Source organism: Diabrotica virgifera, chromosome 2 (assembly GCF_917563875.1).
Source record: "Diabrotica virgifera virgifera chromosome 2, PGI_DIABVI_V3a".
Taxonomy (NCBI): Eukaryota; Metazoa; Arthropoda; class Insecta; order Coleoptera; family Chrysomelidae; genus Diabrotica; species Diabrotica virgifera.
Genome location: NC_065444.1, coordinates 131,489,110 through 131,514,136, shown reverse-complemented (window position 1 = coordinate 131,514,136; position 25,027 = coordinate 131,489,110). Strand labels below are relative to the sequence as shown.

The 25,027-nt window shown below is 35.5% G+C and overlaps 1 protein-coding gene across 1 annotated transcript in view; it reads left to right on the top strand.

Moving 5' to 3' along the window:
* Positions 1 to 6,337: 6,337 nt before the first annotated feature.
* The window catches only part of LOC114327480 (large neutral amino acids transporter small subunit 1), a 221,749-nt gene continuing 203,059 nt past the window's right edge, over positions 6,338 to 25,027 (top strand). The window contains exon 1 of the mRNA XM_050643994.1: positions 6,338 to 6,590. Coding sequence (XP_050499951.1) covers positions 6,393 to 6,590 — 198 coding nt within the window. The 5' untranslated portion in view covers positions 6,338 to 6,392. The remainder of the gene's footprint in view (positions 6,591 to 25,027) is intronic.

The window sequence follows — 25,027 nt, the reverse complement described above, 5'->3', positions numbered from 1 at the left end:
TGAAATGTCCAGCTAAAAATTAAAGTGAGTATGTAGAGATATAGTCCGTTCGCTATAACTTTTCCCATGCGGTACGATTCATTTTAAATCAAATTAAGTCAAAACAGAAAGTGAAACGTACGCCGATGTGTGTAGTATAACAGTATAGAAAATGTATATACACATCGACGTTCGTTTCAATTTATGTTTTGACTTAATTTGAAAATGAATCATACCGCATGGGAAAAGTTATAGCGGACGGACTATATGTCTACATACTCACTTTAATTTTTAGCTTCTTCTTCTTCTTTAGTTTATTGGCCTCCACCTACTTGGGTATTTGGCCTAGCTTTATTTGACAGTTGTTGTACTCTTACATAGTTATTTTGAATAAAGCTTTTCTCACAGAAATAATGATTTGTAACAAATAAGATTGCTATAAAATTAAAATAAAATAAAATACCACAATCACAAATAAAAAAACATCGTGAAATTAAGGGTAGCATATCAAAAGCAGAATAGAGAAAGCCTAATATAATATATTATACCAAAAAGTAGTAGAATAGAAACCAGAAGACCAAAGATTAAGAAAAAGTGGATGAACTATAAATATATACAGGGTGTTTCATTGGGAAATGGAAATACTTGAATAGTGAATAGACGTCACTGAGGCGGTTTTAGATATAGGTACTACATTTATTTCCCCACCGATTTTTATAACCGAGTTACAGGGTGTTTTATCGATTTTGCCCATTTCTTTTTGAATCCAAAACTTTAGAGCCACACTGTATATTTTATTGATGTTTGGTACACATATGTCTCATTTAGAACGAACCGAAACCACGCAACTACTAATCGCAAAAAAAATCCAGGTCCAGATTAACAAAAAAATATAAAATCATTGTGACCTTGAAACAACACCCTGTATATTGAAATTTTTAAATTTTCAAAGAGCACAAAAAACTAAGTTTAATGGTTCGCTTGTTCCACTAAGTTTAAAAAATTTTGTTTATGAGCTTGCCTCCACTGTTCCAGTTTTGTTATAAATCCCTTTCTCAACAATTGTGCAAATATTAACAATAATGAAATAATATGAAACAAATTAAAATTATAGATTGTCTTTAATCATGAAGATGAGATTATAATCGAGATATAAAAAATAATAATAAAACTGATTCTATGGATATTAAGTTGTAAAAGGTGGAATTGACCTCTCAAAAGATAGCTATGCCCAATTGAAAATCCTAAAAATCAAATGGTATGTTCTCTTTTTTTGCAAAAAAGAGATGAAAAATGAAACATATTAACATAACAGTATTGATTAAATGAAATATAGAAATAACGAATAGAATCGGATAAAAATATAGTAACAATATTTTATCTACAAATAATACTTAAACAACAATAGAACACAATACACAATCCTTTACGACTTCGATAAGTATGGGTTTAGTAAAGGAAAAGCTGCGGTAGACACCATAAGCAGAATCAAGAGGGATATATTCATATGTGAGAGCAAACAGATGATGGCTTTCATCGGCGACATAAGAAATGCTTTTAATAGTTGGAAAATAGCTGGAAAATGATCGTCTACTGGGCAACTTGGGAATATGTCCCTATCTGCAGAACTTGATCAGGGACTACTTCATAGATATGTGCATCAATATTGCGAGGGTTAGCTCTTGAAGACCACGGTGGGAATTCCACAGGGCTCCGTTCTGGGGCCACTGCTTTGGAATGTTCTATACAGGGTGTCCCAGACTAATTTAGCCACGCTATATCTCTTAAACGAATAGAGATTTCCGAATGGGACAACAGGTAGTCTATTCTACTTGTAATACACTTTAATATGGCATAGATAAAAATCATCCCGTAAATATTCATCCCTTAGTTACAACCCCAAACTTTAATTTTTTTAATTGCACACTGTATATTTTTTTATAGTTTTGGATGTGGTCTTCTATCGTCTATTCAACGCATTTTTTGAAAATAAAATTGGTTCGTAAATAACCAGAAAATATCAGTTTAGTTTTGTTAATTATGTGTCCCAGACTAATTTATCCAGGCTATATTTCTTAAACGAATAGAGATTTTCGAATGGGCCAAAAACTGATCTATTACATTTGTAATACACTTTAATAGGGCGTAGAAAAAAAATTATCCCCTAAATATTCATCCCTTAGTTACAACCCTTAACTTTATTTTTTTTTTAAATAGCACGCTGTAAGTTAGGGATGAATATTTAAGGGATGACTTTTTTCTACGCCATATGAAAGTGTATTACAAATGGAATAGATCAGTTTTTGTCCCATTCTAAAATCTCTATTAGTTTAAAAAATATAGCCTGGATAAGTTAGTCGGAGACACAAAATGAACAAAAATAAACTGAGAGTTTCTTGGTTATTTATGAACCGACTTTATTTTCAAAAAATGTGTTGAATAGACGATAAAAGACCACATCCAAAACTGTAAAAAAATGTACAGGGTGCTATTAAAAAAATTAAAGTTAGGGGTTGTAACTAAGGGATGAATATTTAGGGGATAATTTTTTGTACGCCATATTAAAGTGTATTACAAGTAGAATATATCACTTTTTGTCCCATTCGAAAATCTCTATTCGTTTAAGCGATATAGCCTGGCTAAAATAGTCTGGGACGCCCTGTATAACGAGATTTTGCAGTCTGACCTGGGCATTGGTGTACAGGCAGTAGCATATGCGGATGACCTGGTGGTGCTGGTGGAGCACAACTAAAACTGGTCAATCATACAAAGAGCGAACCGAGCCCTCAACAAAGTGAAGACGTGGGTGGGAAGCAGGGACCTCACGCTGGTGGCCGAGAAAATTGAAGCTGTAATCCTCAAGGGTCCGAGTGCCAGAGACCATATAGATTTTGCCTTAGATGGGGAAAGAATCTTAATTACCCTCCAAAAAAGTGAAATAAGTACTTGCACTTGTGACTAGTACTAGATGCGATGCGAACCTTCGGTGAGCATGTGAAATATGTCGTCTGCAAGGCAGAGGAGAGAACTTCAACTCTGATAAGCATTATGCCCAATGTGGGAGGACGAGGGACCGCCAAAAGAAGAAATTTAATGGAAGTGGTACACTCTACTGTAGGTAGGTACTTTACGTGGCACTAGTATGGAAACAAGTGCTTAACGTCAATAAATATAGGAGAATGCTAGAGAAAGCCAAAAGAAAAGCACTACTAATAGTAGCACGCACATATAGAACAACATCAACGGTGGCCATACAAGTGATCGCGAGTGTGTTACCCATCCGCCTGATACCTAATGGCGAAGGAAAGGGCGGAAACCTACCGGAAGAATGAGCAAGAGAAAATAGCAGTATAACGGAGTGACAGAAAGAATGGACAAATGAGTATAGAGCGGTCTAGACGAGGGTATTAATTCCAAATATCGCAGACTGGTTTAAGTGCGGCGACACAGACCCTAACTACTTCTTCACCCAGTTTCTAACAGGGCAAGGCTCCTTCAGGAGCTACCTAGAAAGAATTGGGAAGGTAGCGGATGGAAACTGCACAGACTGTGGAGTAGCTGACATGGCCGAGCGCTAAGTATTCGAGTGCAGAGTGTTCACTGAGGACAGAGACTAATTACACAGGAAGGTAGGTACGGTAAGCGCACATACCATAACGCAGGTAGCAATGAGGGGATAGACGGAGTACAAGGCAATACTGGATGCAGTCATGATATAAAGAATACGTCGTTCTCATTGTATCATGGGATGCAGTAAGTCAAATTGTCAGAAAGAAGGAAATGGAGGGAGAGAGAGAGAGAGAGAGAGAAGAAGAGAGAGAGAGAGAGAGAGAGAGAGAGAGAGAGAGAGAGAGAGAGAGAGAAGACGGGCTACTCATGTGATGCAGCGCTCTGGAAAGGACCTGCCACATAATAGTTTGTGTGAGGGGGTGGAATTTAGTTGGCTGGCAGGCAGGGAGCTTGGTTATAGCTATACAGTGGAACTTGGTTATAGCGTCATTGAAGGGTCCAGTAAAAAAATGACGCTATATCAGAGTAACGTTATAAAAGAGGTAGAAAAAATGACATTTTAACCAGGCAAAATTTTATTACAGCATTATTTACACTATTTTATTACAGCCGAAAATTTGACTCTTTATGATGGCACTGACAAATAATAAGAAATCATAAACTACCAAGGTCACATAACTGTACACAAAAGGATAATGGGCCTTTCTCACATTCTTGGAAGGAGCAGTGTCGCAAAGCTGGAAACGCATTGCACTTTATTTTTCATAAAATGAAAAAACAACAACCTACTGTAAAATTTTAAGACGCTATAGACGAGGGTTACTTCATTTTTACCGCTAAAACCGGGTTTTTAATAATATCGAATAGTTTTTGGCCGGACTTATTAAAAATTGAAGTTACAACCGAGGTGACGTAGCTGCAGAGGCCGTAATATCAAAGTTCCACTGTATTTAGTAGGCAGCAGAGCAGATGGACCCTTCCACTTTGAATCCAACACACGCCAGGCCATCCTTAACCAGACACGGCCTGATAAGGTTTTTAGAAGATTCACCTACTCCTTCCCATAAAAAAATGTGACTTATTGTAAAAAGCCAAATAAAGTTTTGAAGTTACAAAATAAATACGAGCGAATTACACCCCATAGCAATAATATAATTGTTAAAATATAAAGGAAAAGATTCCTCTCATTGGCTGTATACCATAATAAAAACTTACTAATGAAGTAAAAACCTCACATGTAGGTAGGTGGTATATAATTTATTAAAAAATGTTTTCTAAAAATGATCCAAGATGGATAAAATCACAAACGTTTTCAGACCAATCAGTCCATCATCAGGTGGTAGAAACCTAAAATAAGCAAACCACTGTATTAAAAAAGCCAAGATGAAATTTGACTGTCTGAAAGTTAGGAAAATTACAACATGTGGTTACTTACTTCAGATCCAAAGTAGTTGGAACTAGCTACATATTTAGGTCAAAAGACCTTAATGTAATAATAATTATGCCATTTAGGCTACAAAAATGTCGACAATAAGTCGATGTCACAAGAAATTAAATTGCAACGGTATTACAAAGTGGTCTTCATCTTGGCCTCAAACTGACAGACTAAAATATGACATTGAACGGATATTGACAAGACCTTCTAGGGAATTTTATGTGTATGTAGTTATATTGTATTTTAGAACAACATATTAAATGTATTTTAGAACACATAAAATTCCCTAGAAGGTCTTGTCAATATCCGTTCAATGTCATATTTTAGTCTGTCAGTTTGAGGCCAAGATGAAGACCACTTTGTAATACCGTTGCAATTTAATTTCTTGTGACATCGACTTATTGTCGACATTTTTGTAGCCTAAATGGCATAATTATTATTACATTAAGGTCTTTTGACCTAAATATGTAGCTAGTTCCAACTACTTTGGATCTGAAGTAAGTAACCACATGTTGTAATTTTCCTACCTTTCAGACAGTCAAATTTCATCTTGGCTTTTTTAATACAGTGGTTTGCTTATTTTAGGTTTCTACCACCTGATGATGGACTGATTGGTCCGAAAACGTTTGTGATTTTATCCATCTTGGATCATTTTTAGAAAATTTTTTTTAATAAATTATATACCACCTACCTACATGTGAGGTTTTTACTTCATTAGTAAATAATTGTTAAAATTACCGAAATACAATAAAATACTCTTCCATGATCTATATTTTCTTCTCAACCCTTTTTTAGCTAATTACATAATGTTAGTGTTAATTATATTTTCTAAAGTATTCTTATAAAATTTTAGAACATCATTGTATATTAATTATTTCTGTCGGTGAAATGGTTCCATTTGATTTTTACCTTTTTTATAGCAATAATCCTTTTCTAGTTTACTTTATGTTTAACCTGTTATTTAAAAATATTCTTTGACAATATTTTTTTAATTTATTTATTACTTTATTAGATATTATTCTTAAACATCTTTAAACTTTGAGTTATAAATTTGTTTTATTATTTATAGTCCTTCTTCATGATCCTAATTTTCTAAATTAATTTAATATTATAATATATCCACAATCGACAAAACTTCAATTTAATAAATAAAAGCAAAATCCTCGCTTTAAAATAAAAATATATCTTCTTCTAAATGATGGTTTATGAAGGGCTATTTCTTGCTCTCGTGCTTTTCCGTATGGCAAAACCCTCTCCGACCGGTTTTTCCACCACCCTGTCTACCGATACCGCTCAAGCGCTACCCGGCAAAATAACCCACCCTCGCGTATCCTTTATTCCTTGTGTTCCTCTGCGTAAAGGTCGAAATCGGCCACCGAAGAACGTTTTCTTGTCATATCGCGGACTTCAAGGCCTCTCTTCAATTCCAACGTGCTCGCAAAATTTGCACTACAGATCACCGTTAGCCATGGACGAGGAAGAACCTAAGAAGGGCGATGAGGAAATCACCCTCAAGCCAAAAATGACCCTCATGAATGGGATCACAGTTATCGTAGGAAGTATTATAGGTTCGGGGATTTTTGTGAGTCCGTCGGGGGTGCTGAAAAATACGGGGAGTGTGAATGTTTCGTTAATAGTGTGGACAGCCTCTGGGGTGTTTTCTATGGTAAGTTTTAAGCCACATCAAATATATCCAAAGAATAGATCGCTGATAAATAGTCATAGTTTTATTAAATACACATACCTATTATTCTTAGCACACACGTCACTGACACAGAGTTTCACGACCCCATGGGCAATGATATTGATATTTACTCAAAATGTACTGTTACAAAATTGAAAATGACTTTTACTTTTAAATCTTTGTTAACTTAAATACAAAACTACCGGTGCTCGTGATAATGCAGGCTATTCCGTAGTATAAGATTAGTTCTTGCAAAGCCATCCGTGAAACCTATAAAAATGTGTTGCAATTTGTTGCATATTTAACTAATTTTATTACCTGATTATATATCTGTATTGTAATTTAAACAATTTCCTAATAGTATTTCTTTAATTATTAAAAATTATATTTCTATCTTAACTTTATTATTTTTACAATACATAATACACGCTACTATAGTTTTACTATTTTTAGACAATACCTAAATATTAAACCTTATTTTTATCGTTATTTGTACTTTTTCTTCCTAATTAATTTATATTTATGTTAGACAATATATGACTGCATTATTATTATGCATTTTCTCTTCGAACTTACGATACCGTCGGCGTCATATTCAATATTTTGTTTAATTTCGAATTTAGATTCATGTAAAACATGAATCTGAATCCTAAATTAACGGTTAAATTAAAAAAATAATTAAAACAACTGTTGATGACATTACCCAGAAAAAGAAAGTGAACGCAAGATAGTAGATTGTTATAAAAACTGAAAACGAAAATAGTAGGTAAATCAATTATCAAGCATGCAACAAAAATGCCGTATTAAGCAATTTTCAAAGTTTAAGATAATTATGTCAAAAATGTTAAGCAATAAAATCGTAAAATATGGCAGTGTATGTATTGTCATTTCACGTCAATAACACCCATTGCTCTGCAAACTAAAAACACTTTTAAAACTTTTGACGTCAGAAAACTAAAAAATTGAAATAGTTAACATGAACCACATGCTTATTTCCTTTAATTCCTTTTGATTTTACGCAAATTGCCTATTTTATCTTTATACATCTGTCCGCTCGACCTTTAGGTGACTGCCCACTTTTTGGGAACGCTTTTTGGAAAGGCCCACGCTCCAACGTTCTACTCTTGCTCGAGCGATTTTCACCATTCTTAATTCTCTCATTCTGTTAATGAGTAGTCATGGGGACCTAATGGGTTGTGAAGATTAGGTCCTAAAACCAAAAAAAGTTAAGTTAAGTTTTTCATTTTAGGGAGATTTTCCATTTTTTAATTTAATTTTTCCTTTCCAAAAATCGTTTTTTCCTATTATAGCCCCATCCATCTATCCATAATTCGAAAAAATGTATCTAAAATGTCAACTAAATATTATTACTTATTTTTACGAAAGGAATCCAAATCTGCAATAACAAATGGGGTTTCCCATTTAAAATTTTAAAGTTACCCTCCACACCCTCCGTGGGGGTCCGTGTTTGATGTCATTCGATAGATTTTTGAAAAATAGTAAACACGTATTTTTCAGTTATTCGATGTGATGTTCATTTCGTGAAATATCGCGGGTTCCTATTAAAAATTTTAAAGGGAGAGTTCCTATTTAAAATTTTAACACGACCCCCTTCCGCGGGTCATGTATCATTCGATAGATTTGTGAAAAATATTGAACACGTATTTTTCAGTTTTTCGATCTGATTTTCATTTCGCGAAATAATCGCTTTTATTTGTGAAACTTTGTGACTCACTCATTTCCTTACGCTCCGCTCAAATCGTCAATCGATTTTTGAAATATACACTGTTCTTCATGTACTTAACTTCTTCGTCTAGCCATTCACGTCCACATCTGAACATAAGCCTCTTCAAGTCTTATTTTCCATTGTTTTTGTTGTACGCTACTTGTGCCTATTTTTCCCTGCAGTTCGTTTCAGATCATCTGTCCATATCATAGGAGGTCTGCCTCTGGGCCTTTTGTGTTGGTATGGTCTCCAGGTTAGAAGTGTTCTATGCCATTTGTTTATATCGCTCCTAGCTACATGTCCAGCGTATTCCCATTTAAATTTTAATGATTTTTGTACCACATCGGTGACTTTGGTTTTCTGTCTTATTCATGTTTGTTTTTCTGTCCTTAAGTGATATGCCAAGCATTGCTCTTTGTACTTATCTTAGCATGTACTTAACTTAGTTTGTCTTAATCTGAAGTTTTCTAATTTTTCTAAGGATAGATTTTTTACGGACTGCCCCAACGGACGCGCTCGAGTAATACGCAAAATCCACGCTTGGGCTCCCATACCATTACAGATCGTTTTCGTCCACTACTAACATTGCATCCTCCGCATAGCATTAAATTTTAGTACCGTTTTCTTCCACTTTATAAACAATTATTTTACATATCACAAGGAAAAATTTAAAAATATCACAAGGAAAAATTCCTGTACTGGCTGTATAGCATAAATCACAAAAAATAAAAACCTTATTCCAACCTTTTCCAACCAATATGGTTGATATCATGTGATGGCAGGTGTTAATCTGGAAATATTTTTAACATCCTTCAAAATCAGATAACATAATGTAACCCCAACTGTTTAAAATCAATTTAAGGGTTTTTACCCGTACATTTTGATGGCAGCATGTAAACCTGTGATAACACTGATGATGGAATATTGCTTCCGAAAAAGTTTTGTGATACAGCTCCTTTTTAGGGATTTTAAATACATATACCTTTTACAAAATAAGGTTTTTATTTTTCATTATTTTAGGTACATGTTTTTCATTATTTTTCGCATTATTTCTTTCATTGTTTACCTTCACTTGGATCATGTACCACATGATAACACAACAGAATTTAGTTCGGTATCTTTCAGTTATCGTCGTAAATTGGTCACTTTTAAATTGCTAACTCCCACCCATATTAAGCTGCACCCCCCATCATCGCGAATAAAGTTCGGACTAGGCAAAAAATTTAGTGCTATTTATGTGCTAATTAGTTGCTCTATTCCGAATTTTGTTGCTCAAACCGTTTACCAGGAAATCGCGTTGAAAGTGGGGGGGTGCAGGTTAATGTAAAGCTGCACCCACCCACACCGAAAAAAGCTCAAACTTCTTGATTTTTTTTGGTGATAAATTTAGTGCTATTTATGTGCTAATTAGTTGCTCTATTCCGAATTTTGTTGCTCAAACCGTTTACCAGGAAATCGCGTTGAAAGTGGGGGGGGTGCAGGTTAATGTAAAGCTGCACCCACCCACACCGAAAAAAGCTCAAACTTCTTGATTTTTTTTTGGTGATAAATTTAGTGCTATTTATGTGCTAATTAGTTGCTCTATTCCGAAATTTGTTGCTCAAACCGTTTACCAGGAAATCGCGTTGAAAGTGGGGGGGGTGCAGGTTAATGGAAAGCTGCACCCACCCACACGGAAAAAAGCTCAAACTTCTTGATTTTTTTTGGCGATAAATTTAGTGCTATTTATGTGCTAATTAGTTGCTCTATTCCGAATTTTGTTGCTCCGCGTTGAAAGTGGGGGGTGCAGGTTAATGGCAAGCTGCACCCACCCACAACGAAAAAAGCTCAAAATTCTTGATTTTTTTTTGGTGATAAATTTAGTGCTATTTATGTGCTAATTAGTTGCTCTATTCCGAATTTTGTTGCTCAAACCGTTTACCAGGAAATCGCGTTGAAAGTGGGGGGGTGCAGGTTAATGTAAAGCTGCACCCACCCACACCGAAAAAAGCTCAAACTTCTTGATTTTTTTTGGTGATAAATTTAGTGCTATTTATGTGCTAATTAGTTGCTCTATTCCGAATTTTGTTGCTCAAACCGTTTACCAGGAAATCGCGTTGAAAGTGGGGGGGTGCAGGTTAATGTAAAGCTGCACCCACCCACACCGAAAAAAGCTCAAACTTCTTGATTTTTTTTGGTGATAAATTTAGTGCTATTTATGTGCTAATTAGTTGCTCTATTCCGAAATTTGTTTCTCAAACCGTTTACCAGGAAATCGCGTTGAAAGTGGGGGGTGCAGGTTAATGGAAAGCTGCACCCACCCACACGGAAAAAAGCTCAAACTTCTTGATTTTTTTTGGCGATAAATTTAGTGCTATTTATGTGCTAATTAGTTGCTCTATTCCGAATTTTGTTGCTCCGCGTTGAAAGTGGGGGGTGCAGGTTAATGGCAAGCTGCACCCACCCACAACGAAAAAAGCTCAAACTTCTTGATTTTTTTTTGGTGATAAATTTAGTGCTATTTATGTGCTAATTAGTTGCTCTATTCCGAATTTTGTTGCTCAAACCGTTTACCAGGAAATCGCGTTGAAAGTGGGGGGTGCAGGTTAATGGCAAGCTGCACCCACCCACACCGAAAAAACCTCAAACTTCTTGATTTTTTTTGGTGATAAATTTAGTGCTATTTATGTGCTAATTAGTTGCTCTATTCCGAATTTTGTTGCTCAAACCGTTTACCAGGAAATCGCGTTCAAATTGGGGGGGGTCAAGCTTAATGGCAAACTGCACCCACCCACACCGAAAAAACTTCAAACTTATTGATTTTTTTTGGTGATTAATTTAGTGCTATTTATGTGCTAATTAGTTGCTCTAATCCGAATTTTGTTGCTCAAACCGTTGACCAGGAAATCGCGTTCAAAATGGGGCGGTGCCAGCTTCTCATTAGACGCACAACGAAACACTTGTATGTTCACTAAAACAATGAGAAATAAAATCAGATAGAAGTATAATTTGATGGTACGTGTTCCCTAAATTATTTTAGTACCAAATAATATGTACGAGTAACTTATTTATTTAACATAGAACAGAGACACATATGTATAGCGCGGAGCCAGGTCGGGTGGGATTAACTAATGCATTTGCAAGTTCTACGGTTAGCAACAAAATCGGATACCGATATATTTCGATAGTACGTATCATTATCATCATCATACAGCCCTTTTCGTTCACCGCTGAACATAGGCCTCCCTCATTTTTGTCCATTGTGCTCTATTTTGAGCACTTTGCATCCAATTTCTTGACATTTTCTTGAGTTCATCAGTCCAACGAGTAGATGGTCTTCCTCTACTTCTTTTGTCTAATCTCGGCCTGCACTCTTCGTCCACTCCCCATCACTGATTCGGGCGACGTGTCAGGCCAAGTTCCATTTCAGGGTGGCAATTCGGGAAATTACATCGGTAACTCTTGTTCTTCGCCTTAAGTCTTCATTTCTAACTCGGTCACGAAGCGACATACTCAGCATTGACCTTTCCATTTTCCTCTGGGCTATTTGCAGCATTTTAGAAGCTGTGGCTGTCAATGTCAAAGTTTCGGCACCATAAGTCATCATAGGCAACACAAATTGGTCAAATGTTTTACGTTTTAGAGAAATTGGTATGTCACTTTTAAATAGGTCTTTGAGTTTTCCATAGGCTACCTATGGTAGGTTTATTCTTCTTCGTAGTTTGCATATTTGTTTGTCTCTTGTGATCTTTATTTCGTGTCCAAGGTATATGTATTTTTCCACTAGCTCTACTTCGTTTTCTCCAATATTGATATTTCCGCTAGGTACTAGGTTTGTCATGAATTTTGTTTTGGAGATGTTTATTTTGAGACACCTACACTGGCGTACACTAACTAAAGTTCATGTAGCATGGTACATATTTTCTTGAGGTTGTTAGAGAACAAAACTATGTCGTCTGCGAATTTCAAATTTGTTAATCTTCTACCGTCAATATTCAGGCCTCGCTCTTCCCAGTTAAGTTATTTACAAGCATATTCTAGTACTGCGGTAGAGTTTAGGCGATAACTTATCGTCCTGTCGGACTCCTCTGCCGATTGGGATATGGTCCGTGTTTTTATGTAGTTTCACCCACATAGTTGCGTTCTTTTATGTATTGTAAATTAACCTTGTGTATCGGTAGTCAATGCGGCATGCTTGTAGTACTTCCAGAATTTTGTCACGTTCTACCGTGTCAAAGGCTTTATGGAAATCTACAAAAGCCAAAACGAGTGGTCGATTGTATTCGATAGTCTTTTCTATTACCGTTTTAATGCTCTGTGGGTGATCATTTGTTCCAAATTGGCTGGTAGAAATCAAGTTTTTTCTCAAGACGATTCGTTACTATTCTTGTAAGGAGTTTGTATAAGTGACTAAGAAGACTTATAGGTCTGTAATTTTCTAATTCATGGGGATCTCCTTTTTTGTACAATAGAATTACTTGAGCATTATGCCATTTGTCGGGTATATTGCTATCTAAAAGGCACATATTAAAAAGGTCTTTTATTTTCTTAAGAAGACAAGTGCCTCTGATGTTTATTGCATCAGTAATTACACAATCTTCGCCTGGAGATTTTTTATTCTTATCTTTTCTTAGGGCTAGTTTACAATCTAGAAATATATGTTCCAGGGCAAAGAAGGTGGTCTTTTGTATTTGTTTAAAAAAATTGTTTAAACAATTTCTGCCCAAAAATTCCGCCATATATCCTTCTTCTTCTTCTTAAAGTGCCTATCCGTTTCGGATGTTGGCGATCATCATGGCTATCTTGACTTTGTTTACCGCAACGCGGAACAGTTCAGTGGTAGTGGTGTTATACCACTTTCGTAAATTTTGAAGCCAGGAAATGCGTTTCTTCCCGGCCCTCTTTTACCATTTACCTTCCCTTGGAGAATCAGTTGGAGAAGGCCGTAACGTTCTTGATTTCTCATTACATGTCCTAGATATTCTAATTTTTTTGTTTTGATGGTTATGAGAATTTCACAGTCTTTCCCCATTCTACGCAGCACTTTTACATTATTAATTCGTTCAACCCAGGATATACGTAAGATGCGCCTATAACACCACATTTCGAAAGCTTCGATTCGATTCATAGATGCAACAGTTAGTGTCCACCTTCCATTCCGTAGAGCAGAACTGTGAATATGTAGCTTTTCAACAGACGGTATTTTGTTTTTAATGATATGTCTCGACTGTTGAAAATTGGTCTCATTCTAACGTATGCTGCTTTCGCTTTTATTATTCGCTGTTTAATTTCTGTCGAGTTGTCCCATTGGCTATTTAAATTCGTACCCAGATATGTATATTGCTCAACTCTTTCGATATTCTGTTGGTTGACTGTAAGTTGAGCGTTTAATATTGGTTTCTTACTAATTGTCATAAATTTGGTCTTCTTCTGTTGCTGACTTCTGTTATACGATTTGTTAATATCTGTAAATCATTCAGATTATCGTCGAAAACTATGGTGTCATCTGCATATCTAATGTTATTCAACCATTCACCATTTATTAATACTCCCTTTGCACAACCGTCTAAAGCTTCTTTAAATATCCATTCAGAGTAAATATTGAATAGTAGTGGAGATAAAATACAGCCCTGTCGTACTCCTCGTTCTATTGCAATTTTATCAGTTAACTGGTTTTCTATTTTGATTTCTGCCGTTTGATTGTAATATTTGTTTCTGATAATCGGTACCCTTCAGATTTGTTTAAAGGGGACATTTTTTAATAGGAATCCACAAAGAAACCGAATCAGAAATGTTTTCAGACTCACCATATGGACTATATGGAGCGGTCTCACCATATGGACTATATACATACTTCCACATTTTGTAATAAACATACAAACTTTCACCAAGTAACCATCATGTTGATGTAAGATACGAATACGAGTGTGAATTATAAATTTCTAAAAAAAATACAAAATCTTTGTGGCTTGTGAATGTTTTAAAAATAAAACAATTGAATATTAGTCTTAAAGGTGGTGTTGAAGCGGCTGAAGTTTCATTCTTCGGTGAGGTATCTTACAGTCCGACCAGATTCACTTTGTATTTGAGATTTGGATGCGCATTGTTGTTGACTTTCGGATTTTCCAAATTTTGTGATTTTTATTTTGATAACATCTCGTCAAGTAAAAACATCTGCACGGTACCAAAATAAAATTCAGAAAATGTGGAAAACCCGAACGCCAAACATTAGTGTACATCCAAAATCTCAAATACACACTGAATCTGGCCCGACTGTACACTGGTGAGTGTTTTATAGAAATCACTAATATAGTTTTAAAATTTTTTATTGCAAAATCTAATACAATATCTTACATTTATTAATTATTATATTAACAGAAATAAAATACATTTTGATATAGCACAAATTATTTGCGGTAAAACTCAAGCAAATCTATTAAATTTTTTCTACAATCACTTGATAAAGAAGACTTTTTCGCTTGTCAATGGCAACGAAAAGTTAACGTTTACTGAGTACCGTCACTTTATAGCGCTAGCGCGTTAAAGTTTGATTACCGCGCGTCGTCCGTAGCAACCGTACAACCATACAATACTCGTACAATTTGAAAATTCAAATTGAATAGTTATTTATGCATTAAGAACGAAAAGTGATACATTATTTCTTGAGAGTAAGAGTTACCACTCGACCGTAGCGGAGAGCGGTAATTACTCAAAAGAAATAATGTCACTTTGCGCTTGTAATACATACAACATTTTTTCTACAATCACTTAATAAAATGAAACTATTTTTAAATCACTAACTTTATTGTAACTATTTTATATCTGTCGTTATAATGTCATAACATTAACTTTTATATCTTTCAGTTTGAATGTTCAATGTGATTGTATTGTATGGTTGTACGGTTGCTACGGACGACGAGCGTAAAATCAAACTACGCGCTAGAGCAGCGTTTCCCAAATGGTGGGTCGCGACCCGGTACCGGGCCACGAAAGCAAAATGCCGGGTCGCCTCGCCTCGCCGTTTCACATGAACATCTTCTTTTAGACTGCGAAGTGCGTTGACTATCAAAAGGGAATGTTTCAAGAAAACTTTTTTTGAATTAATTGAATAATTCAAGGAAGAAATTTCAATATTCTTAGAACAACATCCACCAACGGCTAGGGATGCAATATTTCAATTTAAAGACAGTTTTCATGACGCCAATCGGTTAATCAAGGTAGCGTATATTTGTTATATTTTTGACTTCTTCAAGAATTTAAATATGACATTACAAGGTAGCAATGTAGTACAAGAAAAGCTGGAAGCTGCAATAAAGTTTGCAAGTTTGCCATACTTATTTAAAAACACCCTGTATCGATGAAAAATAAGGCGAGTTGTTAAATTATTACCTAACTTTTTTACTATCCAACATAAGCGAATGAATCGAAAACAGAATGTTAAGAACACATGAAGCTATAGTTGGGTTTTAATTTCAGTATTTTATAAATGCAACAATATTCCACAGGGTGTGGTGACTTTGAGAAAAAATTACTTTTTGATTGGTACACCCGGTATACAATAACAATGGACAGCCGGAGTGATGACGTAGAAGTGTCAATTTTTATTGACATATGTCATGTCAGAGTTTTCCAAACAAACGTTGTTTAGTGTGGCAAATTTGTATTTTTTATTGTTTTTTTCAGTTTTTACAGAGAATATTTCCGTTTTTTGCAATATTTAAGTATTATTATAGTTACTACAACAATTTTAGAAGGTTGTGTAAATAATAAAGCATGACGTTTTATATAAATAACAATAAAATGTATGTCTCGGTGAAGTAAGGTTACAATTTATTTGTTTTTTATAAATTTTAGATTTTATATTTTATTTTATTTTTTTAGATTGAATACTAATTAAAAAGTCTTGAGATTCGGTAAAACCTTACTTTTCAACGTGTTTACAATCTTTGTTTGCAAGTGATCATCATAACACTGAATATAGCCGCAGTTGGCTGTGACGTCACACTCCGGTCGTCTATTTACCTGTCTAGCAACAATATTATTAAACGAAAATGTTCAAAAATATATCGAAAACAGGTTTAGGAAATATGAGACATAAAAAATGACCAATTTTTAAGGTGATACGTTAATTTCTTGGAGAAATGTAGATATACATAAATACAATAAAGATAAAGAACAGATTATACGAACATACATAATATACCCGAACAATACATACTGTTTCAAATATTCAAAGATAAAGCGATTACAAAAATTGCAATTCGGCATTCTTCAATATACATTATACAATAACTCACACACAGCCAACGGAATTGACAATGAGAGATACCTTGAAAACAATAAAGCTCTGTTGTTATGAGGCAGAGAATAGATAATAGGTAAATATGATTTATATAGGTACATATATATAAAGAATCCACTACACCAAAATGTTGATATCCAAACAACATACACTGTTTCAAAGCGTTTTAATAGTGAAATACCTGTAGAATATTTAGTTCAATCTTTGCAAATGGAATTTTGTTTCGACATGCCGCGATGGGGCCCTTGAATGTTGGGGGCCCCTTGAATGTCGGGGGCCCCGTATAATTGATACGGCTGATACGACGGTAGCTACGCCCCTGGCGTTAAGTAACAATGTATTTTAAATGGGATTTACTTTTTCGCACTGTTTGTAACTTTCGAGTTGACATGGTGACAATCCTTAATTTTCGCGTTGTCATGGTGATGACAATATGAGCAATGAATTATAACAAGAGTTTTGACAGTTTTGTGGTTTGAAAGTACCTAGTTGTAATTTTTAAATTTCAAAGTTCTAAAAATTGTAGAATAGAAGAGTTACAGCTTTTTTTATTTGTTTATCGTAGATAAAATATTGTATGAAACTGTGCGTGAAGTACTTTTTGCGAACTCGCTCCGTTGTCGCTCGTGCTCTAAAAATCGCGTGCGATCGCAAAAAGCATACTTCACGAACTGTTTCATTAATAACTATTTTAGCACTCCATTGGAGCGTTAAAAATGCTACTTTATAGCACTAGTGCTTTAAAAATTTTAAGGCACTGCAGTTAAAAGTGAATTGTCAAATTGTGAAAAGTCAAAATATTTATATTTCATTTACTCAGTGCCGGCGCTAGGGTATAAGGTGCCCGCCTGCAAAACTAGCACAGGCGCCCCCCTCCCCCACACAGATACTCGTACAACACCAGCCTCGGGAACGGGAACATTATGTGTTCAAATTGAACAGTGAGACCCTCATGTACGAAGATCAAACCGGTTACACTGCGTAACCTGACCCCGTATCTATCTGACCCTCAAACTGTATTTACCACCACCCCTCGCCCCATCGTAGTACATAACGAATAAGGAGGCTTTGTACTGAACGTTACCTTAGATGCCCTGGGTAATGCCGGTAATGGAACATCCTCTGTATTACTTTATGTGGTTAAACCACCTGATTTTAGGGGTAGCTAGAAGAGCTTTTCTCCCTATTAATATTAATGACTTGATTTTGGACTTGTGCCCTAAAAATGTGTGTTCCGGGCAGTGACTTAAGTCGGTGTCCCGCTATCCGAAAATGTCCCCGGTAAATAAAGTTCGGTTACAATTTTATTGGACCAATCATCTGACAAAACAACTTCACTTTCAGAACTAAGATTATTTTTTTTTGTCATTTTTTCTTTTTCGATTTGTGCCCCAGATATCTTTTTAATCCATTTTTGTTTAACTAAATAAAAATAATAACTTTACCGTAGATTCATAATAGTACTGAGTGCTTAACAAAAATATAGTTTTATATTAATTGAATGCTAGATTCTTTAACTGCAGAGTACAACTTACAAACTATTCTGTATTATAATCGAAATAAGAGTTCTAAACTAAATTTAAAATGTTTATTTTAAATATTATTTTTGTATGGGATTAATACTTAACTTGATACCTATTAATAGGTATTTACATAATACTTCAATTAGACAGGCGCGGGCGTCAAGAAAACAGTATCACAATCTTATTTATTTGACTAGAAATTATTCATTTCCTCTCATAACTGCTGATACAAACCTAACAACTTGCAAGAAATTTGAAGAACATAAACAAAGCATTCTCATTAAGAGCAAAGTTGTTTGGTTGAAATATGATATCTTTGACCAATAAATTTTATTACTACATGGTAAGAATTCTATGCGGCATTGCATATTTTTGTATATTATGTGATATGCAAAATTAACAAACACAGATTAGGGCATAGGGCCAGTTGTTCAAGCAGTAGTTAACTCATGGATTAAGTAAACCGTAATTAAATTTAATCTAAAGATTATTTTTTAAGAAGTTGTTCAATGTTAGTTAACTTTCGGATTTATTAAACGCGAGTACTGAATCGGGACAACGTTGCCAGTTATTAATTAACGACGTGGAACAAACTTTATCATGAAAATTGTACATAAAAATGTGTTCTGTGTTATAAAGTTAATGATTTTTGACATGTAGTGTTTAGTACATGTCAACTACTACTGACAGAGATTTTAATTTACATTATTAAACATATTTAAAATGGAAGAAAGTATCAAAAGTACAACTGGTAACTTTGCGTAAAAAACATGTTTAAATAGTAATGTTAATTTTTTAGCTTATAAAAATAATTCCTATTCCTTCTCAAAAATTTCATTAAAAGTTTTTCCAATTTGTTTTTACCTGATTTTTACAGATAATGAAAAAAAGCGAAACTTCTGGAAATATGTATTTATAAATAATTAATAATTATCATGCATAAATTTGTAAAAAGCATAAGGACCTATACACTGAGAGATCTAATTTATTTTTGTACTAATATAAATTTTTTAAGAAACACATTTTTTTGAAGTCAAAAAAATTATATTAAAAACAGCTAAGAAATATTCGTCCTCTGTCATATCTCTGTCATCAAAATAAAAGAGAAATAGCCATTATTATTAGAGACACGAAATTGTAATAGATTTATTACTGCATTATTACTGCAAATCTTATCTACGACTGAAAATGTATAGAAAGAACAATTCAAAATACATGCAATAACTATGGTTGTTCCAATTTGGAATTTTCTTGAAAATATTTAATTTAAAACCAGAAAGTAAGGTTACAAATCTTTAGTTAACACCGTTAATCCTTCGTTTTTGAGCGATTAAGATAATCTCTTGTTAACAGATGGTTAAGTGTTAAACTTGGATTGAACAACGCAATATTAAGTTTAATTGAAGATTATTTTTAATCTGAAGATAATCTCCAATTGAACAATCGGCCCTTAGGGTATTATGACGAATTTAAACCACATTAAAAAAAATTATTTTTTTATTTTAGTATTTTACATAATACCGGCAGAAAAAAAGCTCATTCTGGCGCCCCCTAAACAGGGGCGCCCGCCTGCAATGCATCCCTTGCAGGCCCGTTATCGCCGGCCCTGCATTTACTAACATTAATATTAATAGTAAAACTTGCACAATTTGAAAACGGTGGTTTAAAAGGTTTTTTAAAATTTAATTTAAACTCTATTATTGCATTTTTAACACGTTTGTAGAAAAAACAAGTTTATATAACGGTATAATATTTTCGCTAAGAATTTTTAGATATTCCCCTCGAGTGTAGACAACCAGTTCTATCTTTTACGGATGATAGGTTTCATGGTTTCAGCAATTAACAAAAATATTGTATTTTATATATTTATAACGTTTGTAGAAAAAATATTGTATGATATACGTGTTAAAAAGTACATTTTTAAGGCACTCATGTGAATTTCAGAATTCGCTTCGCTCATTCCGACTAAATATATTTTTTATATGCAAAAAATTTGAATGAATTTTGAATTAATTCGTTTTCAAGTAAGTACATTTATCAGCAATAGTCGTAACGTAATTGTTGTAAACCATAGTTTTATTACTAATTAGCTAATTAGCACATAAATCACACTAAATTCTTCACCAAAAAAATCAAGCAGTTTGAGCTTTTTCCGGTTTGGGTGGGTGCAGCTTGCCATTAACCTGCACCCCCCCACTTTCAACGCGATTTCCTGGTAAATGGTTTGAGCAACAAATTTCGGAATAGAGCAACTAATTAGCACATAAATAGCACTAAATTTATTACCAAAAAAATCAAGAAGTTTGAGCTTTCTTCGGTGTGAGTGAGTGCAGCTTGCCATTAACTTGCACCCCCCCACTTTCAACGCGATTTCTTGGTCAACGGTTTGAGCAACAAAATTCGAATTAGAGCAACTAATTAGCACATAAATAGCACTAAATCACTAAATTTTTCACCAAAAAAATCAAGAAGTTTGAGCTTTTTTCGGTGTGAGTGGGTGCAGCTTGCCATTAAGCTGGAGCCCCCATTTTGAACGCGATATCCTGGTAAACGGTTTGAGCAACAAAATTCGAAATAGAGCAAGTAACTAGCATATAAATAGCACTAAATTTTTCACCCAAAAAGTCAAGAAGTTTGAGCTTTTTTCGGTGTGGGTGGGTGCAACTTGCCATTAACTTGCACCGCCCCAATTTCAACGCGATTTCTTGGTCAACGGTTTGAGCAACAAAATTCGGATTGTAGCAACTAATTAGCACATAAATAGCACTAAATTTATCACCAAAAAAAATCAAAAAGTTTTAACTTTTTTCGGTGTGAGCGGGTGCAGCTTGCCATTAAGCTGGACCCCCACTTTGAACGCGATTTCCTGGTCAACTGTTTGAGCAACAAAATTCGGAATAGAGCAACTAATTAGCACATAAATAGCACTAAATTTTCACCAAAAAGATCAAGAAGTTTGAGCTTGTTTCGGTGTGGGTGGGTGCAACTTGCCATTAACTTGCACCCTCCACTTTCAACGCGATTTCTTGGTCAACGGTTTGAGCAACAAAATTCGGATTAGAGCAACTAATTAGCATATAAATAGCACTAAATTTATCACCAAAAAAATCAATAAGTTTGAAGTTTTTTCGGTGTGGGTGGGTGCAGTTTGCCATTAAGCTTGACCCCCCCAATTTGAACACGATTTCCTGGTAAACGGTTTGAGCAACAAAATTCGGAATAGAGCAACTAATTAGCACATAAACAGCACTAAATTTTTCATCAAAAAAATCAAGAAATTTGAGCTTTTTTCGTTGTGGGTGGGTGCAGCTTGCCTTAACCTGCACCCCCCCCCACTTTCAACGCGATTTCCTGGTAAACGGTTTGAGCAACAAAATTCGGAATAGAGCAACTAATTAGCACATAAATAGCACTAAATTTATCACCAAAAAAATCAAGAAGTTTGAGCTTTTTTCGGTGTGGGTGGGTGCAGCTTTCCATTAACCTGCACCCCCCCACTTTCAACGCGATTTCCTGGTAAACGGTTTGAGCAACAAAATTCGGAATAGAGCAACTAATTAGCACATAAATAGCACTAAATTTATCACCAAAAAAAATCAAGAAGTTTGAGCTTTTTTCGGTGTGGGTGGGTGCAGCTTTACATTAACCTGCACCCCCCCACTTTCAACGCGATTTCCTGGTAAACGGTTTGAGCAACAAAATTCGGAATAGAGCAACTAATTAGCACATAAATAGCACTAAATTTATCACCAAAAAAATCAAGAAGTTTGAGCTTTTTTCGGTGTGGGTGGGTGCAGCTTTACATTAACCTGCACCCCCCCACTTTCAACGCGATTTCCTGGTAAACGGTTTGAGCAACAAAATTCGGAATAGAGCAACTAATTAGCACATAAATAGCACTAAATTTTTTGCCTAGTCCGAACTTTATTCGCCATGGTGGGGGGTGCAGCTTAATATGGGTCTAACTCCCGTAGCCATTTTTCACAGAATTTATTTAAATATCCCACCCCTGATACTAATGTAATGTTTATTTTAATTTATTTGCAGTCTTCTAACACTAAAAACACAATTAATTTATAACATTTATTTACTTAACCGTACAAATGTACCGGATGTCCATCTATATTTTCCCCCATTTTAACTGCCTATAACTTCTAAACGGCTCAAGATAGAAATATGCGGTTTTCGCTGAAATGTTTTATTTTAGTAAAAGTTTTGTCTGAATGGATTAAATTTTTTATATCGCTTTCAAACACGAAAAAAAATGGCGGATTTTTGAAAAAACTTTGTGGACTTTTTTTTAATGGAACACCCAGTATATTTTTTTGTAAATTGAAAGAAAGGTCATTCATCTATCCAGCGATATAAAGTTTTTCAAAATCGGTTGTCAAATGACTGAGTAATTTATTTTTAAAATGAGAGGTGCAACTCTCTAACTAAGCAAATTGATATTATGTTATGTGATTTCCACATTGCATCTCTCATTTTGAAAATTAATTTCTCAGTCATTTGACAACCGATTTTGAAAATTTTTATATCACGAGATAGGTAAATGATCATTTTTTCAATTTTTTAGGTAAATGGCCATTTTTCATATCGCTTTTAAATAAAACATGGCGGATTTTTGGAAAAAAAAAACGTTGTTGACTTTTTTATTAAAACACCCAGTATATTTTTTTGTAACTTGAAAAAATGGTCATTTACCTATCCAGCGATATAATTTTTTTTTAAATCGGTTGTCAAATGACTGAGAAATTAATTTTTAAAATGAGAGATGAAATGTGAAAATCACAACATAATATCATTTTGCTTAGTTACATGTTATTTAGGTATTGTAATGTTATGATTAAAACTTTATTGAGTCTAAAATCTTAATACAAAAAAAAACATTAAGTTATCGAAATTTAAAGAAACGCTGAGAGTTAAAGTCTTTATTACACGTCTTCACTTTTCAACGTCTTGGATTCGAGTGTTGAATTGTCGAATGACCGAAAATGCCCTGGCCTCTCTCCGAGTACCTACCACCACCTCGAGTCCATGTGGTAGTGGGGTCGGGTACAATCGACACCAGTCGATCATGCCGTGGTGTGGAAAGACAGGGCCGGCTCAGTTTGCTACAGTCTCCCCCTCTGGCGAGGAAGGCGTCTCGACGAGTCGCCAGTAGTTGGAGTAGCTCGAGAAGACTCTGTAGGAGTATGGGTAGCTGGTCCCTGTTTCTTGGGCCGTCCTCGCTTACGTAGTGTCCTTACGGGCTCAGCCGTAATAGTGTCGCCCTCCTGAAATGGAGTAAGGGCGCTAGAGTGGTATACACCTAGTGGGGTGCTCTTGTCCCTGGGGTCTACGATTGTATAACTTGTAGGCCCATGCTGCTTTAAGATTTCATACGGTCCGTCCCTTCTAGGGGCAAGTTTAGCAGAATACCCCTGCTGCGTATTGCTGAGGAAGTGGCAGCGTAGTAACACCTTATCACCTTGTTTATACTTTGATTCAGGCCGTCGTTTCGCATTTTCATATGCTTGATTACGATCTTGACGCTCTTCAGTAATACTCTGTGCAAGCTTAAGTGAGGTTGCTAATTGCTGCAACCTGGGGGTAGTCTCTGCAACGAAGTTTTCGTTTTGTACTATGACACTTAAATCATTAGTTACTTCTTGCACAGTTCGGAGCTCGCGTCCGAAAGTTAGGTAGGCGGCAGTATAGCCTGTGCTCTGGCAGTTTGCTCTATTTAAGGCAAAACGTATGGCGGGTATGTGTTCACACCATGTTGTGTGTTCTCTTCCAACCAATATTCCAAGTTGAACCTTTAAGTCTCGGTTCTTTCTTTCAACGGGATTAGCTTCGGCGTGATACATGGGAATAAAGGTCTGTTTGATTCCCAAACAAAATGTAAGCTGCTGAACTACGGCCGAAACGAACTGTACCCCATTGTCGCTTAAAATTCTGCGGGGTAGACCATAACGCAGGAATATATCCTCCAAAAGGACTTGTGCACAAGCTTCAGCGGTTGCGTCGGTCAACGAGAATAGTTCCACCCAGCGACTTGCCGTGTCTTCTACAATAAAAATCCACCGTTTGCCTCTTTTGGATGTGGGCAGAGGTCCGAATAAGTCGATGGCTAGTACTTCAAATCTCTGGTTAGTTGTGGATGTTTGCATTAATCCAGGGGGTTTCCTGTTGGCTAATTTATATCTTTCACAGTCTAGGCAGTGGGCAACATGTTTGGTAATACACTGCCTCATTTTCGGCCAGTAGTACCGTCTTGAGATTCTATGGAAGGTCTTCTCAACACCATAATGTCCTGCTGTCGGATCGTCATGGTATGCTTGTAAAATATTATTCCACTGGGATTCGGGAACTACCAATCTGGCGTCGTCGTCTTCCTGTTCTTCACTGTATCGATAGAGTACGCCTCTATGCAACAGATATCCTCGATTGAACCATTTTTGGTGTGCCTCCAAATCCTCTATGTTTTCTAATGCATTCACTATGATTTTCAATTCGGCGTCTGCCAATTGCTCCTCGCGGATCTCTTTTTCGCTTCGTACGGGTAAGTCGATCTGCACGCTGCATACGCTACAGTTTTCAGTGTGCTGTGAACATGGCGGTCTAGATAGAAAGTCGGCAACAGTATTAGTTCTACCAGGCGAGTACTGAATCTTTAGATTGTAGGATTGTAGCTGCAGGCTTCATCTTGCTAATCGACCGCTGGGAGTCTTTAGTGTCATTAACCATCTAAGCGGCTGGTGATCGGTTATGAGAATGGTTTCTGCGCCTTCTATATATCCCCTAAACCTGGCTACAGCCCACACGATAGCGAGGTCTTCTCGCTCGGTCGTCGAGTAGTTCCTTTCCGCACTGGTGAGTAAGCGACTTGCATATTCTATGGGAT